The sequence below is a fragment of the Crotalus tigris genome, unplaced genomic scaffold (assembly GCF_016545835.1).
Source record: "Crotalus tigris isolate CLP2741 ecotype Arizona unplaced genomic scaffold, ASM1654583v1 scf7180000017952.28453644438:3035480, whole genome shotgun sequence".
In the NCBI taxonomy this organism is placed as follows: Eukaryota; Metazoa; Chordata; class Lepidosauria; order Squamata; family Viperidae; genus Crotalus; species Crotalus tigris.
This window is the reverse complement of record NW_024096741.1, coordinates 1,822,882-1,844,010: the sequence shown is the minus strand read 5'-3', so window position 1 is coordinate 1,844,010 and position 21,129 is coordinate 1,822,882. Positions and strand designations below refer to the sequence as shown.

Sequence of the window (21,129 nt, the reverse complement as noted above, 5' to 3'; positions counted from 1 at the left end):
GTATTTTTCTGACAGACTTTGTTAATCAACTGAAAATGATTTCAACTTGAGGAAAATGATTTTAGCTTATAGAATTGTTTTGTCTTTCAAGTAACTTCTATCCTTTTTAAGTAGAAGCAAGGCTTAGTGTGTATTTGGATTATAGTTGTACTTCTGCTTGTGCTATAATTAACTTGATACTTGTAGTTCTTGCTAGTAGCAATTATAACAAGCAAACTTATTAATCATTGTGTTGTTTTCTAAAGGAAGAGAGAGATACTGTGTGTGATCAGTCGATGATCAGCAATATATGCATGTACATACATACATACATACATACATATATATGGTCTCTAATATTTCATTTCATTGTTGCACTATACAGTAGTATTTAATATGGTTACAGATTTGGAATAAAACTATTTTTCAGCCTATTTGTCTTTGTTTTTATTATCCTGTGCTGTCTGCCAGATGGCAATAGTTCAAAAAAAGAATGTCTGGGATGAAATGAGTCTTTAAGAATGTTTTGAGCTTTCCTAAGACAACAGGAACTGTACAGTTTATCCAGTGAGGAGGGGAGGGCAGCCAATTATCCTCTGGGCAATGGTAATGACCCTCTGGAGCACTTCCTATCTGCTACTGTGCAGTTGGCAAACCACACATAAATGCAGTAGATTAGTGGAATAGATAATTCAGTGAAATATAATTAGTGCTCTTTCTTTTAAACTAGAACAAAATGTAAAATGGTATGTTGATATGCACTGAACATAATGTTAGATAATGAAAATAAAAACTTAAAACTGTTTTGTTTTAAACCAAATTAAGTACAAGAATCTTAGCCCATACTATTACTATATTGCATCTTCATCAGTAAATACATGTAGAACAATAAAGCAAATTAAAGAATAAAGACAAAGCAAAATACATTAAATGAAGCACAGCATACTAGTTAATGTTACCCAAATATAGTTAGGATATCAGGCTAAATTGTAATATTGCTAAATTTGGAATAAGGATATATTATGTATTTAGTTGCTGTTCACAGGAATAATATGAAAATTTAATTGTATTCACAAATTCAGTAAAACTTGTATGTATTGGTACAATTGCTAGATATAAAAGTAATTAAATAATTTAAAACATATGCAATTTAACCCAATGGACCTCTTGGTATAGATGTACAGTATCTTGTATTTATTGGCACTGTACTGATGTAATATGGGTTCACTGCTATGCACTTATTTGCAAATTATGGATTTATGAGAGATCTCTTGCCCTGTTAATATATGCCCAGTTTCTTGCTTTGACTCTGATTTTGCCACGTCCTTGCTGGCAAATGGAATAATGAAATCTGCAGCATTATAACATCTTTATACACTATTTCAGTTGTTTTCCTTATTGGTGTCATGGTTAATGTTGATAGCTTATTAATATTTGAGAGTTCCCCTTAATAAATATATAAATATCCATCTTTATATTGGTGACTTCAAAATTGATTAGAATCATATAGTATTAAGAATTTTTTGACACGGTTATATGTGTCAAGTTCAGAAATAACATGCTATTCTATGCTGGGTAATAAAAAAAATAAGGCCAGGCTAATTGTAGGAAAAAGTTGTTGCCTTCTGAGGTTACTAGAACTTACTAGAAGCACTTTTTGCTCAGTAGAAATCAGGATTCACTATCTCTAACTTTATGTTAGAGATAGTGAAGGCAGAAAATTTAAACGCTCCCAATTTAAAAACAGTAACATGGCATCATTGATATGCTGATTTCATTCAGGCCTAACAGCATTGGTACTTTCCCTTACGTCTCACCCTGAAACCTCACTTGAATTGCATTAAGTACAAGTGACTATGTTTTCACTGAATTGATTATGTGCTGATTGCAGATGTTCAGAGAAGCTTACTCTTGATTATAACTAACATTTGCCAGATGTTGTAAAGTTAGAAAAAAAATTGTTGGAACCAAGTGTCGATGCCACGCATTTCAAACAAATTGAAATGCACCCACTTACCAGTTTCAGAAATTAAGTCTTTTATGCTGCTAAGCATTCCATTAATACTTAGAGGATTATTCTTGGATGATTATTCTACTCGTCTTTGCTGCTCTTGTTTTGCAGCTTACAAAATACTAGGCTCTTTTCTACCTCTGTGCACTTATTAAATCAAACACCATTCATGCTTCCTTAATTTAATTCTTTGTCATTAGTCCATGAACAAAGACAAGTAGACTTGTTTTTTTTTAAATCAGCAAGTATAACCTCATTAGATATTTTAAAATAATGAGTAATGTAATGATCTTATTCATTGCTAATTAGGATGTTATTTGTGATAATTAAAAAAGTTTCCTTAAAAAATCACTGGAGACTGACATTTGTGGCTCAGTGAACAGAAAATTCAGGAATATTACATTTGAACTAAATGATCAGGCCTTTCAGTTAGCTATGACAAATAAACATAAGTAAAACCAACTGTACAGTTATTTGTTTTAAACTAGACATGTCAGACTCAAGGCTTGCAAGCCCATGATGTGTTTAGATCTGGCAACACAGGGCCGTCCTGGAGACAGCGAGGGTCAGCCCCTGCTGCCACAGCCCATCCCAGCTGGCCGGGTGCAATGCCTGGGTGCATGCACAGGAGGTGGCGAGCACATGGGAGCTGGTGATGCCCAGCTACAGCTCATTAGTCCCTCAGCTGCTCATTGGCTGGCAGAGACGGCCAGCTAGATGTGAGCCTAGGGCATCCAATAAGCCATGCTTGGCCCCGCCCCACCTGCACCACACTTGCATACCTCAGGGCCCCACAGCCAGACTAACCTCGTCCCGCCTCCTGCCTCACCTCGCCCCACCCCCGACAGCAGCAGCCCCATCCAGCAGGAGCAGTGCCGCCTCTTCACTCTGCTCCAGCTCAGGAAGCTCGCAGGCCCGGAGGGGAAGCCGCTGCACAGACCGCTGGGCAAAGCAGCCACCTCGGAGCAGCACCCATGAGCCTCACCTCCCCCTTCAAACCCACCATGAACAACCTGGCCAAGAAGAGTGAATACAGCAGCAGCAGCCTTGAGGAGGAGGTAAGCGAGGTGGGTGTCTCCTCAGGGAAATGGGGCTGGGTTGGCTGCATCTACCCAGCCATGCCCACCTCCCGGTGACCTGGCCATGTCCTCCCAGACACACCTACCCATCCATGCCTATCTGGCTCTTTGAGAGCAACCATAAAGCTTATGCGGCCCTCAATGAAATTGAGTTTAATATGCCTGTTTTAAACAATACTCTCTTGTCTCCTAAAAATATTCAGTCTCTTTTCAAAAACTTGGTACTATACTGTACCCTATTAAAAGGACTCAAGGACCTGCCTTATATTTTTACCTTACCCGATTTTTTAAAAAAATTATGTACAGTTGTAGTTATCAGGTCAGTATAATTCTGTTTCCTTGAACTTATTTTTTATAATGTCTGTAAAATTAGGCAAAGTTTGATTGCTGCTCATGAACCCACCATTGCCTGTAATATTTTTGTTTTGTTCTGGTTTTGCATTACTTTTATTTTTAATGTTTTTTCTTTGCAATTCCAGTCATTAACAGTAATAAAAATATTCATTTTTTCATTCTTTGGACTTGAATTTTCCTTTGTAAAGCAAAACTATAAAAATAAACAATTATATTTTTTTATCCTTATGAACCTACTTCATATTTGCCCTTTTTAAGGGTTCGTCCTTTATTATAGTCCAAATAAAAATGGTTACTATATTTATAATTTATGTCCTAGACTATAGGATGAGCATATAGAAGCAGAGCCATGATTTTATATGTAAAAGTAAATAATCAGTCATGTTAACTGTCAGATGACACTTAATACATATTTGAGATCATTCCCATACTTTCTGAACTTGACTGCACTAACAATATTGTTTCCTGTCCCTTAAATTATGAATAAAAGTTTAAATTAATTTCCTCTGAATTAATGGAGCAAAGAATTCTTCTGCAAGGAAAAAAAATCTATGTAATTCCATTACATAAATAGACTCTTCAGTTTGGGTGGAAAGCACACTTGTATACAAATTTACATAAACCTAGAAATCTCTGACAACCGAATATCCACCAATTTCCATTGCCCCCAAACCCAAATCTATCATAGAAGACTGGGGAATACCGTTGAGCATTTTTGTGCTTTAAGAAACTTTAGTTTTTAAAAAATGCTCTATCTTTTGGCACAGTTCAAGACAAAAGCAGTTTGGGTATCAACTAAGTCTAATCAGAGCAGATGAACACTCACTTTTTCAGTATTGGCATTGCCATTTGCATTCTCTGGTGTGATCAGTTCCTGATTATTTCTAACCAAACACAAACTAGCTTGTGCTTCTCTGTTTTCTCCTATATGCTAGCTTTGGACACCAGTTAGGAAATGCATAGCGTACCCCAGATGCCTGGGGAAGAAATGATTGAAAAAGCGGAGGGAAAATAGTTGAAGACTAAAAAAGGAAAACATCTTGCAAAATTCCATGAATACAGTAGGGTAATTGGGTACAGAAAAAAGCTTCATTGGAAAGCATTCGAAAAGAGAGTGATCAGAAGCAATTGGCACAGATGTTTATTGAGAGAACTGTTACATTCAAGGACATTTCAGTATCAGTTTTCATTTGCTGTTTCTTTGAACTGCATATATGTGGTTTAAGCAAATTTAGATTTTTACACTTGTGTTTTAATTCACATTTGGTTTTGTATTTTCCATATTTTAAAGTTGTTTCGAAGAAGAGCCTGTTTTGGCATATAAATGGTAAATCAGTAAAATAAACTGACTTGGATCATTTTTGCTTTTGATATTCATACTTAGAGAAAATCAATTTGAAACAGTAACTCTATGTAACCTTTCTAAGGTTCTTGTAATAAAATCCATTTCTTTTTCAAAGCTTTATGTGGTTGCCTTCATTTATTTCAGCCGTTTTTACTAGGTCATATCTTGATCTCATTTTAGCTGAGGTGAAATTATATCAGATGGTTAATTGTTAAGTGATTTAATGTGCACATTGAAATTATGCACAGAAACCATAAATCTGTCTTTGGCAAGGGCCAAAAGGCACAGCCAGATAACTGCAAATCTATCATAGTATCTTTTCCATAGGTACTACCAAAGTTCTTAAATAGATAAATTTTATATTTTTGGAAGGTAATTCAACAACACCATGGCATCTTTAAGTTGTAGTTAGAAAAATAGCTAGGGAAAGACGTAGAAGCTATCAGCCAGGACTAGCCATTTTCAAAGCCTTTCCCAGCGTTACTTACTCACATGTGTACATCAGCCCAGCCATTTCACATTCTGTATCAAGGGAAGGTCAATGATCCAAGAAGAAATTACAATAAAAAGCAAGCATAGATAGGCTGGTGCCAAATGATAGTATGTTCAGGACCTGGGAGTCTTATACCAGCTACTTGCACATTTGTCAGCTCTCAGGAAAGCAATTTGCTTCTTTGTCCATAAAAGTAAAAGTAAAAAACTGAAAAAAGCTCTGTCTTAGCAAGCTGAGCCAAACTCATTTCTGCAGTAAAAGCAATCTAATCGCTGAAATTTCTGTAGCCTTATTCCATTTGTTGTCAAATCTTGCTGAAGGAAACTGGGAAAACCTTGTTTTCAGTTGAAATTTACTGCCTGGAACTCAGCATACTGAAATTAGCATGGGGTATAATCCACATAATAGTTTTACTTGATTTCCTCTTTTCCTCATAATGTTCTCTTTTACCAATCTTAAGTTAATACAATTCTTGTTGTTTTAGTAAATAACAATTGAGTATAAATGTTTTTCTAACATTTCTATAGATAATAATCACATCAATATAATATTTATTTTCTATCTAGTCATTCTGGTTGCCTCATCATAGATCCTGTTTACAGTTCTTGTTTACATTTGTTTTTCCCACAATGTTCAAGACATTCTTACTGGTTAAGATTTTCTCAAAGTTAATTACATTCAAATATTTAAGTCTATTTTTTCTCATGTAAGCCATCCCAGTACTTTTACCTTTCTTAAGAAATAAATAAGACTAAAAAAAGAAGAAGAAGAAGAGTAAAGAAAAGGATAGTATGCTACTTAAAATCCATGTTTCCTATAAGCTAATACATATTTATTTCCCAACTTTTTCCGTTCTTTTTTATCATAATTAAAAACATATTTAATCTTTAAATATTCTATTTAATAAATCTGGTCATTGTAATTTTCTTAAAGTTAATCACATTTAAATATTTAAAATATTTCCTTTATATAAGCCATTCCAACGCTTTTATATTACTCATATTAAGAAATAAAATAAAAAGAAAGAAAAAAATAAAGTACTATCTTACTTGAGTGGCTCTTCCCTCTTAAAATAAAATTCATATCCAAAATCTTTTTATTTCTTTAACCATATTCAAATAGGTGTTTCTTTTTTAAATATGCTCTCTGGTAGGTCCCATCATCTTTTTCTTAATTTACACTTTAGCCTTTTTCTTTTGCCCAGTATCTTTCTTGATCAATATGTTCTGCTGAATCAAAGAATCTTTCCATGTTCCGTGTTACTGTAGATATAAAAAGTAAGTCAAGTACAATATCTTTGTAAGAGGCATTTGTCCATTCATGTTTGTTGAAAATCTTTTTCTTTCTTTTTCTCTTTGTTTCTGTATTCATTTTTTGTCTCTTCAGTTCTGATAGTTTTCCTGACATCTCTGCAGTCCATATTGTCAAATCTTTTTTCTTATCCTCAAATTTGTTTTGTGGTGTTAAAGTATAAGTCTTTTCCAAATCCAGTATTTCTTATAATTTTTTTCCACTTGGGTTAAACCATACTTCTTTGTTTTGTTAGTTTCCATCTTTAAGTGTCTATCCTCGAATTTGTATTCAGTTATCTGTTTTATCTGTTCCTTCTCTATTGTTGTTTTCTGGGATTTTTTTTTTTTTGTTGTTGTTGTAAAGTTAAATTGGAGATGAATTGGTTTATATTTTCAAAGTTATTTTGGATTTCTTTGTGGTTTGAAAATATTGTTATTTGAATTAATTGCAGCATATCATATGTCTCCTCTTGAAAGGTATTTATTTTTTCTTGATAGCATAGATTATTTTTTTCCAGATTTTGCCAAGTCCTATATGAAAACCATAGCTGTCATAGTCTTCATCCACCACTATATGTCAGCACCGGTTTATTTTTCAAATTTGAAAAATAAACAATTGCCTTTAAAATGAGAATCTTAACCATTCAGCAATTTCAAACTTATCCAAATTTAAGTTTTATAGTCATTTAATTTCATTTCAATATGTTTTGGTCCTCCATAAAAGGTTTAATTTGCACTTCCATTAGTAAACGGATGGGGCAAAAATCCCCCTCCTTCACTTTTGGAGGTTTTTTGCTTCTTGGGATTTTTTTTTCTTCTGGAAAGTAGGATAGAGAAAATCAATGTTCTTACAAATGTGCTGTTTACAATCAGCTTAAAGTAGTACTTTTGACTTCGGTTGCTTGTAGCTTGGGCTAGACTCTGAAGTTAGGCTAGCCTTTCTCCTGTTAGTTTCTGGAAGGCTCCTCCTGGACCGATCGGGTCAACCGCCATTTCTCCATGGTCCCCAGGACTTCCTTCTTTGCCACCTCTTTGGGGAGGCTTCTGGCCCATTTAGGGTCCCCTAACAGGAAAAAAAAATCAACCAAAGGGCATGGAACCCTGAACCCCTCGACTGCTGCACTACTGCACAAGACTGGAAGTCACTTTGTTTGAATCATTCTATCAACTATCTCAAATGCATACTTTAAACAAAGGTATCTGCCTTTCAATAAAATAAAATAAAAATTAATGGAGAGAAAAAATTCGTGTTCATCTAGAATGACAGCACCTTATCTGGATTACATGTTCCAGATAATTACCAGATAGAAGCAAAAAGCTAGGTTTTCTATTTGTTTTCATTTGCTTATCCAGATTTCTATAGGCCAAGTAACAAACAAGGAAGGAGGACAATGATTATGTTTATCCATTAATACATGATTTCTTTAAACATGCCATATTGGAGGGACTACAGTAAATAGGGTCATAAGAGCATTGAACCCAAAATAACAAATCATATTATGGTTAAACTCTTATATAAATTAGGTCCATATGTACTATCAACAATATGCTTTGCATATTAAAATATTTGGAATCAAGAAAGAAAATGTATTCATGAGAGTTCCCCTGATCTATCTTACTTATTTTTACTTTTTCCAGTAGCCTGGAAATTTTCTGAATTTCTGAAGTCAAATTTCTGAAGTCAAATGGGGTCCTGAATTACTGTAATAAAGATCAATTATGTATACAGAAAACTAATACTGTAAGGATTATATATATATATATCACAGGCACATTTTGTTTTGCTGATTCTATAGGTAAAACAGTAAATAACTCCAGGTTAAAAAGTAGTTCTGAAGTTTTTTTGTTTTTCATTGCTATGGAAATTCTTGACTTTTCTTATATGGAAATTTAAACAGTGGAGATTTTTTTCACATCAAAGGGAATCAAATTGCAGGTAATCGAATTTTCACTATGCAAATCAATATTATTCTTGCTTTACCAAATTTCCACAAGACATACTTTAATAATATGAAAATACCCATTGGAGAAATTATTTTCTTTCTGAATAATCTGCACTTTGCTATTCTAATTCTTGTTTACAACACATAGTCCTATTCCTGCTTCTTTGAAGCCTTCATAAATGATACTGAATTTAAAATGTATGTGAGTCACAACACTGGAAGATTTAAATCAAGAATTATCTTGATATTATGATATATATAAAACCTTGAATTGTCTGGGCTTCGCTTATTTATTTTAAACTGAAAACATATCTATCTTCAAGTAAGCCCCATTTAATTCAACAAGACTTATATGTCAGTGGAAGTTTGTAGCTTATGCTGTACATTTCTTAAGGCTACTTAAATGTTCCTGAATATGAAACAATTTTTAAGTATTTATTCTGGATGAAATAAATCAGAGGAGGCAACAAAGAGTTTCATATGTCCCTCCAGCATTTAGTTTTTCTACTTAGTCTAAATCAAGCCAATATTTAAGAAGTAAGAAGCTCTCTTTTAATGTTTGTTTTATAACATTTTGCTTTGTGCTTATTTCTGTGTGCTGAGGATATTACAATTTATTTTTTGAATTTATCACATTTTAAACTTTTCCTCAAGATTTGGATTATTGCCCTGCTTACCAGGTTAAAAAATGTAGTTTCTCTCCTGGTTATGGGATGGAAATTGTTAGGAACAGTTGGAATAGAAAATGCCACCCTGTTAATTCTGTATAATTTGTCAGAATTGGATTTAAGAAAAACTGAACTATAATTTTTATGGTTCCTTCCAAAGTAAAAAGAGTAAAAAGATGATACTAGTGAATTCTGCTCCATGATAACTTACCATTAACTTAAAATATGTTGAAGTTTCCATCTTGCCTTTGTGTCTTTTCACATCTATATGAAATGACTTTTTTTTCTGGTGTCTTTGCATCATTGTTGACTCCTAGCCGTGCACATTTCTGGACAGACTGGGATCTGTTGGAGCCATTGTCCCAACTTTGAAGTCTCAGTAATTGTGAGGAACTTCCGGTTCTTCACTTTGGCAGCCTCATGCCCTCCTTTGTCCAACTCATTATACCAGCAGGGTATCTGATGACTGGCACTGCATACGTGGTAATGGCATGACTCTTGTTCTTCCTCTTGAGCTAGCTCTTCAGGATCTGTCTTATCCTTTGGAGGTACTTGAATATTCCTTGCTTCATTTCTATATGACTGTAGAATACCAAGATATTTGTAGCCAGTCTGTATCTTTATTATGTAACTCATTGGTAGTTCCACCCCATCAGACTGAACTATCTTCCTTCTCTTTACTACCATCTGGCCACATCTGAATAAGATCCCAGTGTCCTCCTGTACGTCCGTGTCAGTTCAATTCTTAGCATACAGCTTAAACTCATCCATGCAAAGGAACTGACCAATGGTTGTTCCATTTTTGAGCTTATATCCATATCCAGTCCTTGTGATTAAATGACTGAGTGGGTTCAAGCCTATGTGGAACAGCAGCGAGATCAGCATCACCTTGGTATATGCCTCATTTGATGGCCACTTGTGCATATTAACTTGAGTTGACTTTCAGTGTTGTTTTCCACAGTCTCATTGAGTTCTTGAGGAAGGTCCTTATGTTGACTTTGTATAGTGTAAGGCATTCAAACACCATGTGTTTGTGGCATTGAGTTGTAATGATACATTGTTGCATTGAGTTGTGGCTTTCCTGTACTCAATCCAGGCTGTGCTCAGATTTATATGTCAATACCTTTGGGACAATTGTTGTATTTATGAGCAATAAGTGTTTTGAGCCTTAATGTTATTCCCAGTGCCCTTCTAGGCATGCTTTTGTACTGCTTCATCTTGTAGCTTTGTGACTATGATGCCCGATAGGACTTTCCATGCTTTAAGGAGACAGTTATCTCCTTAGTATTAAAATAATAAATAAAGATGACAAAAATAAAATAACATATGCTGATATCCATAAGTACTCAGAAGTATTTTCTAATTGTCAGAATGTGTTTATCAATTTTAGGATAATAATAACTTAAGAAGTAACAGTTGTTATGTAGGAGATGACCAGGCAGAGCCCAAAGGCAGGGTCAAATGCATCATCAGTTTGGAATCCTTATGCAGTCACAAGAGGCCTAACTCCAGCCACCGGGAATTCCATTGACTCTTATCTAGTGCCAATTTGCCTTGACCATTAGTAGATCAGATTTTTATGTATAGGTAGCATGTAACAAACTTAGTGCTTAGAACTCAGCTCCTGTTCCTGGTTATTTGTGCCTGACATTTCTATTTATTTAAACAAAATACATTCCATCCTGCGTAGTTTTTTTAAGAAATAACATGATGAAGATGATATCACTATAGTTAATGGATTACTTGAATATTAATTTCAGTATAAATCTCAGATGAAAGACAAACTCTTTTGTCTGTGATAAACTGCATCATCACAGAGTAGCCATATCATCTACATTTTTATCTATTTATTTACAAGTACTATAAGTCGCTCTAATCAGGTTCAACTCTAAACAAGAAACTATTTTGCGGTCTAATGAAAATTAGCATTTATTCCAACTACTAATGTTTTTCTTTATTTAATGTCAAAAGCTATTCTGTGAAGAAGCCTAATGGAAATATTGTCAGAGCATTTGTTTCTAATATCTAAATTTCTTAGTCTATAGTATTTAGATAGTATTTACTCTATAATATAAATTGGAAAATACAGTGTATTTTGGTGAACCATGTAAAGAATCATCATAGTTCAATTTGCTTGTTCAGTTCATCTATACAGATAGTTCTTCATAAATCATTCTCACTAAATAAACGCCCTGCTTAGCAACTGTTGAAAACAGTCCTTAAAAAATAACTTTACAAACATTCTTCGCACTTAGAACCATTGCAATGTCTCTCTAATCACATGATTAACATTTGCATGCTTCACAGCTGGCTTCTCACAAGTATGTCAATGGAGAAGCTGACAATAAATTTGCAAATCGTGGTCATGTGGTGTCTCACTTAAGAACCGTGGGTTATTTGCTTAACGATGGTGGAAGTGAGGTCATAAGTCCATTGCATCATGCAAAGTTAATGACCATATTACTTTAGCGATGGAGCTGCTGGTCTAAACTGTGATCATTAAATGATAACCTGTAGTATCTAAACCTTGTATTATTTTACATGATGAAGGCAGATGAATATTTAATAAGCCAGACACTGAACATTCAATCTAAAATAAGTGAATATTGTTGATTTTAGCAAATTGATTTATACATTTCAAGTTCATAAAAAAAATATTTAAAATGGTTATTTAGTAATTGTACATTTTTCTTATTATTGATCAGCATTATATGATAACTTCCTCATAATTTTTATTTACATTAATTTAAATGTTATTATTCCCCTTATTAGATTATAATTCTTACATTAATCTATACATGTTTTATGCAACTAAATCAAATCCTTTGTCATCTTTTTTTCTAGGGCTGAAATCAAGTGAGCCAACCATGACCGGCAAAACACAGACCAGTAATGTCACCAATAAGAATGATCCCAAATCCATCAACTCCAGAGTCTTCATTGGTAATCTTAATACAGCCATTGTCAAAAAAGGAGATATAGAAGCAATCTTTGCAAAGTATGGAAAAATAGTCGGCTGTTCAGTGCACAAAGGTTATGCATTTGTACAATACATGAGTGAGAGGCATGCAAGAGCTGCTGTGGCAGGAGAAAATGCCAGGATCATTGCAGGACAACCACTGGGTGAGTGTCTGCATGGCCACTCATATATTCATTTTATTACAGTTTTTTAACCTTCTTCATTTCTAGATTCATTTTTTTTATATCCAGCCTGAATCCACATGAATTCAATTAACTGTATTTTGTATGCATTCTAATAGTAAGCAAAAATTACAGTGCACTTAGAATTCTTACATGATCAAGGAAATTTAGGACTACATAAATAGACATGTGCATATAACTTTTGTGGAAGAACACAATATATGCATTTTCAACTGTGGGTATTTCTTAGACTCACAAATCCAAAGGTCCGCCCTTCAGCATGAATTATAATCTTGTTTAAATGTACATACTTAACATGAACCAGTGTTTATGATTTGGACAGCAAGTGCAACTGCTTTAATTGGGATGAAAATGTCCTCATTCCTTATGTCTATAAAAAAGAAGAGTGTGAGTCCAATGTTCGTTGTGTTTGATTCATGAACTTCTAAATAATGGCATCATGAAAGTACAGATAGGAACTTCTCATTAATTATAACGAAATTTGCCTTTTGAGAGTTGTACCGGTAGAGTGGAGGTCTTACTCATTATAGGCTTTCCTAACTTATACTGTAACTGCTGATACAACTTTCATCTTAATATTTAAGGGGATATTCAGTAGCTAGCAAATAATATATAAGATACGGTATAATTATGGAAAATCAAATAAGGGCAGCAATAGGTTGATTCAAGAAAAGCTTTATCCAGTCTGCTGCCCTGCAGAAGTTATTGAAGAATTTTGAAGTACTACAATCATTAGTGAGTTGATATACTACTCAGAAGCCATCATTTTAATGGAATGTCTGTATTGTATAGAAGCCAATAAGATATGCTTTGTTATTTGTCTTTAGATGTATAGAAACTTGTTTGGAGTAATCTTTAAAATAAATGGGAGAAAACCACAAGCTAACATAGTTCAATTAGATTTTCTGGAGAAAGATTATGAATGTGCAGTAAACATTCTTCTCCTTCAAAAATTTACTGCCATGTTACTTAAGCCATTTGTTCTCTGATGCTGTGCTATACATTCATAAATAAGCATTCCTGTATCTCTATTCTGCTTCAAAAGACTCAGGGTGGTTGATTAAAAATATAAACATAAATAACAGGCATCATTTTCAGGAAGAAAACATTTTAACTGTAGCCCGAGTCCACCATCTGCACTGAAGGTTTATTAAAACAGAAAAAGGTTTCACCGTCTTACAAAATTTCTGACAATAATCCTGAAGATAACATTTGCAGGATAATTGTATCATACACAATAAAAAGTGAAAATATTCTGTAGGATTTATTCCAGAGATTTCGTCAAATCAAGTTTCAGTTTATAATTTTATAATTAATTGTTCTTATTCAAAATGCTCATTTTTTACTCTGTTCTTCTGAATTTTCCCTTTGTTCTCTTTTAGTTTACTTTCCCTGAAATGAGCTGGGTTTTTTTTTCAGAATATGCATTTATTTCCATGATATGTCTATATTTGCTTTTTTCTATTGAAATTATTGGAGGTTTGCTCTTTGGATGCATTAATACATTTTTGTGCTGAATAGTTTTTAATAAGAGTTTAGGTTATTAATTATTTAGTCACTTGATTTAATAACAAAAGAACAATAAAAATTTGCCTATATCCTGGAATTAAACATACTTGTGTTTATGTTTTTTTAAGAAAACAAAATAACCATTCAAACAAAATTTGATCTACCTCTTGAGCTGAACAACTATTAGATTTTGGTTAGCAAAAAAAATTCCTTCCTTCTTTCCTCCCTCCCTTCCTCCCTCCCTTTCTTCCTCCTTCCCTTCCTTCCTTCCTTCCTTCCTTCCTTTGTGAGGAACTAATACAGCATAATGGTTGGATTAGATGTGGAAAAACTCATGTTCTAATCTACCTAGGACCATTGTCTAAAAACAGTGACACAAGGTTCTACTTCTAATTTACCCTTGGCCTTGGAAGTTGACTACGTAACTTGAGGCTAGTCATACTTTCACCCCCAATCTACCTCACAGGGATCCTGTTGTGCAGAAAAATAGGAGGGAGGAATATCTTTGCTGCCTTGAGCTCCTGAAAGAAAAGCAGGCTATAACTCTAAAAATAAAATGAGGATGTGTATTCATAATAATTGCTAGAAGAATCAAATGATTAAACAAAGATTAGGAAATATCATACAAAGAGTATATGTTTAGTGGATATAACAAAAGGTTAAGTACAGCTTCTTTGATAAGTAAATTTCATTCTGTGTAGTCCCTTTAAATATTATTAAAAAGTTGCCTCTCTTCAGATATAAATTAGACACTGTCTCCACCAAGAAAATGCACAGATCTCCTGGCACAGAGCGACATATAGCTTGAAGTAAACTGGTGGACACAGATAATTATTTTGGACAACATGGTCTCTTACTTCTTTTTGAAAATATAGTAGCCCTCCAGGAGGTTTTTAAATCACAACAACCTTAAAAAACAATACAATACAATATAGGTAATAAATAATGTCTTTATCAAAACAGATTATTTATTTATATATTTATAAATATATAAATATATATATATCTGTTCTATATTAGATTGATATGGCAATTGGCAACAGAGTCATTTTTATTCTTTTTCATCACATATGCCCTGGCCATCAAATCTCTTTTGAGTCTCACTGCTTGTCGTGACTTGACTTATAGATATGTAACATTCCAACTTTCAGAGCTTGTAAACTTCAGGGCGAATGAATTACTAACAACAAATGGAGTCTTCTAGACTATGAGTGATGTTACCTTTTATGACTACTCTTTCTCATTTCTAAAAGATAACCCGTTAATGTAAAACAATTTCCGTTCTATCAAGAGGGGCGAATATTTGTATTTTATTTTTTAAATAATGCAGAACATGGTTACAGAATTTGAGAAAAACACATCCTAGATGTGCTACACTTTTCATAAAGACATTATAGCTATTGATTATTCATTCAGTGGTTTGTTGCTCTGTTTGCCAGCATCAAAATTCCACTTATCTCTAGAAATTCTGCTCCTGTAACATCCAAATAAAACTGATTAAAAATCCACACCATCATAACATAAATATAAAGAAAGAATGACTGCATAAATAATTCATTGTAATTCTCCAAATGGTCTCTTAAAGATCCAAAATTTCATTGTTCTATGAAAAGGTAGGACTGAGAAACACATTCTATAGTGATGGGGTAACCTTGAAAAGGCCTCCTTTTGAGTTCAATCCCTCCTCAGTTTATTAAGTGGAAGAATATATGATTAATTGAATGGGGTGGCAAGATTTCCTATGGAAGAGATGGTTTTATATGTATCCTGAACCTAAGCCATGTTGATTGAATTTCACTGAAAATAAAAGTATAGTTCCAATAATATTTTTACAGCAGTCCTCGCCCGTTGAGTCATTACATTTTTCATCAGGTAGTCTTCAAGGGCAGCTCCAAGTATAACATGTTGTTGTTGTTAATTGCGAAGTCGTGTCCGACCCATCGCGACCCCATGGACAATGTTCCTCCAGGTCTTCCTGTCCTCTACCATCTTCTGGAGTCCATTTAAGTTCACACCTACTGCTTCAGTGACTCCATCCAGCCATCTCATTCTCTGTCGTCCCCTTCTTCTATTGCCCTCAATCTTTCCCAGCATTAGGCCTTTCTCCAGTGAGTCCTTCCTTCTCATTAGGTGGCCAAAGTATTTGAGTTTCAACTTCAGGATCTGGCCTTCTAAAGAGCAGTTGGGGTTGATCTCTTCTAGGATTGACCGGTTTGAACGCCTTGCAGTCCAAGGGACTCGCAGGAGTCTTCTCCAGCACCATAGTTCAAAGGCCTCAATTCTTTGGCGCTCAGCCTTTCTTATGGTCCAATTTTCACAGCCATACATTGCAACTGGGAAAACCACGGCCTGGACTATACGCACTTTTTTTGGCAGGGTGATGTCTCTGCTTTTTAGTATGCTGTCTAGATTTGCCATAGCTTTCCTCCCCAGGAGCAAGCGTCTTTTAATTTCTTGGCTGCAGTCCCCAACTGAGGTGATCTTTGAGCCCAGAAAAATAAAATCTGTCACTACCTCCATTTCTTCCCCATCTATTTGCCAGGAATTGAGATGGCCGGATGCCATGATTTTGGTTTTCTTAATGTTGAGTTTCAAGCCAACTTTTGCACTCTCCTTCTTCACCCGCATCAAGACGCTCTTTAGTTCCTCTTCACTTTCTGCCATTAGCGTGGTATCATCTGCATATCTTAGGTTGTTGATATTTCTCCCGGCAATCTTAATTCCAACTTTTGTTTCATCTAGCCCTGCCTTTCTCATGATGTGCTCTGCATATAAGTTAAATAGGCAGAGCGACAGTATACAGCCTTGCCGGACTCCTTTTCCAATTTTGAACCAATCAGTGGTTCCGTGTCCAGTTCTTACTGTTGCTTCTTGACCCGCATATAGGTTTCTCAAGAGACAAATAAGATGGTCTGGTACTCCCATCTCTTTAAGAACTTGCCACAATTTGTTGTGATCCACACAATCAAAGGCTTTTGCATAGTCAATGAAGCAGAAGTAGATGTTTTTTCTGGAACTCCCTAGCTTTCTCCATGATCCAGCGTATGTTGGCAATTTGATCTCTAGGTCCTCTGCCTCTTCGAAATCCTGCCTGTACTTCTGGTAGTTCACATTGCATGTGAAATGAGTGCAATGGTGCGATAGTTTGAACATTCTTTGACATTGCCTTTCTTTGGAATTGGAATGTAAACTGACCTTTTCCAATCCTATGGCCACTGTTGAGTTTTCCAAATTTGCTGGCAAATTGAGTGTAGCACTTTTACTGCATCGTCTTTTAAGATTTTGAATAGCTCAGCTGGAACACTGTCACCTCCACTAACTTTGTTGTTGCTCAGATTTTCTAAGGCCCATTTCACTTCACATTCTAGGATGTCTGGTTCGAGGTCAGTGACCATCTCATTGTGGTTATCTGGGACGTTAAGCTCATTCTTGTATAGTTCTGTGTAGTTTTGCCATCTCTTCTTAATCTCTTCTGCCTCTGTTAGGTCCCTGCCATTTTGGTCCTTTATCATGCCCATCTTTGCATGAAACTTTCCCTTCATATCTCCAATTTTCTTGAAGAGATTTCTGATCCTCCCTATTCTGTTGTTTTCTTCTATTTCTTTGCACTGTTCATTTAAGAAGGCATTCTTATCTCTTCTAGATATTCTCTGGAATTCTGCATTCAATTGGGTGTATCTTTCTCTTTCTCCTTTGCCTTTCGCTTCCCTTCTTTCCTCAGCTATTTGCAAAGCTTCCTCAGACAGCCATTTTGCTTTCTTGCATTTCTTTTTCTTTGGGATGGTTTAGTTGCTACCTCTTGTACAATGTTGCGAACTTCCATCCATAGTTCTTCAGGCACTCTGTCTATCAGATCTAATTCCTTAAATCTATTTGTCACCTCTACTGTATATTCATTAGGAATATGATTTAGTTCATACCTGAGTGGCTTAGTGCTTTTCCCTACTTTTTTTAATTTAAGCCTAAATTTTGCAACGAGAAGCTCATGATCTGAGCCACAGTCAGCTCCTGGTCTTGTTTTTACTGACTGTATAGAGCTTCTCCATCTTTGGCTGCAGGGCACATAGTCAATCTGATTTCTATGTTGACTGTCTGGTGATGTCCATGTGTAGAGCCGTCTCTTGGGTTGTTGGAAAAGAGTGTTTATTATGACCATCGTATTCTCTTGACAAAATTCTATCACCCTGTGCCCTGCTTCATTTTGTACTCCAAGGCCAAATTTGCCTGTTATTCCGGTTATCTTTTGGCTTCCTACCTTAGCATTCCAATCCCCCATGATGATAAGGACATCATTTTTTGGTGTTAATTCTATAAGGTGCTGTAGGGCTTCATAGAACTGGTCAATTTCATCCTCTTCAGCACTAGTGGTTGGGGCATAGATTTGGATTATTGTAATATTGAATGGTTTGCCTTGGATTCGAATTGAGATCATTCTATCATTTTGGGGATTGTATCCCAGTATTGCTTTTCCTATTCTTTTATTGACTATGAAGGCTACTCCATTTCTTCTGAGGAATTCTTGCCCACAGTAGTATACTTGATGGTCATCTGAGTTAAATTCACCCATTCCTGTCCATTTTAGTTCGCTGATTCCTAAGATGTCGATGTTCAGTCTTGTCATCTCTTTTTTGACTACGTCTAGCTTGCCTTGATTCATGGATCTTACATTCCAGGTTCCTAGGGAGAAAAAATCTTTACAGCATCGGACTGTCCTTTCACCACCAGATATATCCACAGCTGAGCGTCCTTTCGGCTTTGGCCCAGTCGCTTCATTCTTTCTGGCGCTACTAGTACTAGCCCTCTGCTCTTCCCCAGTATCATATTGGACACCTTCCGACCTGAGGGGCTCATCTTCCAGCGTCATATCTTTTTTCCTTTTAGTACTGTCCATGGGGTTTTCATGGCAAAGATACTGGAGTGGTTTGCCATTTCCTTCTCCAGTGGATCACATTTTGTCAGAACTCTCTGCTATGACCTGTCCATCTTGGGTGGCCCTGCACGGCATAGCTTATAGCTTCATTGAGTTACACAAGCCCCTTCGCCATGACAAGTAATCCAGTCAGTTCAAACAGGCCAATCCCAAGGTGTTAAGTTCATTATGGAAAAAGGAGATAACATCAGGCCTGTAATCCATAAAGGGGTATAACATGTTACAGTAGTCCAACTTCAAAGTAATAGCAGTGAGTGTCAATAAAGGCTTCCACTAAAAAAAAGTACTATTGATGCATCACCTAAAACTGGGCAGAATCTTCATAGCCATGGTTCCTATCTGCTGCTCTAGCAGGAAACATTAAACTAGGAGACCCAAGTCATGGACCTCTCTATAGAAGAAGTACAACCCTGTCAACAGTGCATAGAGTACACAAAGACTGCTGATTTGAAGACAAAAGGCATGTTGTCTTACTGGGGCTCAGTTCAGCCATTTCATCTAAATACTTACAACATCCAGGTAGCAGATCAGATTGGAAATGGTGGCCATATTTTTTTGCTCTATCGTGTTCACCTTGCGCTCCTTTAATTTAAATGCTGACTTTCCTGGGTCATGCCGTTGTATCACTATATCTCAGAAAAAGTGTAAGTTTTAAAAGGCTAACAATGATAACAAGGTTGCCTCTTTTCAATCCCAATCCCATTTCCCCATTTTGGATCTGATTGCAGCCTTCATCTACTCTTGAGATCTACTCCATTTATAGTAATTAATCATAATGTTGTCTATATAGGTGCTAATATCATCACATTTCCAGTAAGACACCATATCCCACTTTTTATCTAACACCTGTTTTCAGCTCTGCTTTGGAGCTACTAAAGTTGTGGGTTTTTTTACCTTTCTTACCTTGATATTTATTTCACAATGTATCTTAGCCAGCACTTAGGATAGCATAAAAATTATGTATTATCTGAAACTGAGAGCCAGTATAATCCCACAGTCTGTATGGAATGAATTACATGAAGTGTTAATACCACTTTACAATGCCTTGGTAAGGCCACACTTGAAATACTGCATCCATTTTTGCCACCACGATTTTAAAAAGATGTTGAGACTCTAGAACAAGGATGTCAAACTCTCAACATCATGTGACGTGTCACGATGTATTGTGACCTTTTTTCCATTGCTGACAATGGGGTGGGCAAGGTTTTGCCATGACGGATCTGGCCCGTGGGCTGGCAGTTTGACACCCCTGCTCTAGAGAAAGTACAGAGAAGAGCAACAAAGATGATTAGGGGACTGGAGGCTAAAACATACAAGAAACAGTTGCTGGATTTGGGTATGTCTAGTTTAATGAAGAGAAGGATAAGGGATGACATGATAGCAGTATTCCAATATCTCAGGGGCTGCCACATAGAAGAGGGAGTCAAGCTATTCTCCAAAGCACCTGAAAGCAGGACAAGAAGCAACGGATGGAAACTAACCAAAGACAAAAGCAATCTCGAACTAAGGAGAAATTTCCTGACTGTTAGAATAATTAATCAGTGGAACAACCTGCCTCCAGAAGTTGTGACTGCTCCAACACTGGAAGTTTTTAAGAAGAGACTGGACTGCCATTTGTCTGAAATGGTACAGAGTTTCCTGCCTGAGCAGGGGGTTGGACTAGATGACCTCCAAGGTCCCTTCCAACATCATCATTATTATTACATTAGGTAAATCCCCTACATATGAGCTAAGCATGCAACATTGCTGTGTAACATCTTTTTGAATAGTTTGCCCCAGTGCTTTTTTTGTAAAAAAAAAAAAGTGCTGAAACTCACACACGTCATACAACCTGCCTTGCCTACCCTACAAGGTTCCATCCAAAAAAGGTGCCGGAACTCCGTTCTGGGCGTTCTATGACAAAAAATCCCTGGTTTGCCCTATGTAAAAATATATTTAGTTTCCATTATAAAGTGGTTTACTCTTTATACTTTGACAAACATTTCTGTTTCTAGCAAAGAGAGGTCTGTACATTTAAGCTTACTTTGAAACTTACCATCTGCTCTGCTTCCCTCCAAGCCTCATTAATTGGCCTTGGGCTCATCACAGAAAAATACTGCTGATCTAGATGCATCACAGGAATATGGTGTAGATTTCATCTGTTCATGTTTTGGTCTTCAGAATGCTATTTAAGCTTCCTGCCATTTACAGGAAAGGGATATCCAAGATAACATAATATTGTCTTATAGCTTCAGTAAAGAGTTGCAGAAAGGAACTTTATGGTTAGGTAATCTTTTTAAATCACTATATTGATTAATGGTTGCTTACATATTATTATGTTAATAAAACATTTGATAGTTAATCAAATATTTTTTAAAAACAGCA

At 35.6% G+C, this 21,129-nt stretch overlaps 1 protein-coding gene across 7 annotated transcripts in view; it reads left to right on the top strand.

Annotated features, from left to right (window-relative positions):
• The window catches only part of RALYL (RALY RNA binding protein like), a 212,935-nt gene that overhangs the window by 87,261 nt on the left and 104,545 nt on the right, over positions 1-21,129 (top strand). For 6 of the 7 annotated variants that reach the window (XR_005556943.1, XM_039345484.1, XM_039345481.1 and 3 more), the window contains one exon: positions 12,009-12,287. Coding sequence is in view for 6 of the 7 variants with exons in the window: in XM_039345484.1 (XP_039201418.1) it covers positions 12,032-12,287 (256 nt within the window). In the remaining variant the exon portion in view is untranslated. Of the gene's footprint in view, positions 1-9,585; positions 9,713-12,008; positions 12,288-21,129 lie in introns of those variants that run through there. The other variant, XM_039345485.1, reaches the window with a different exon arrangement.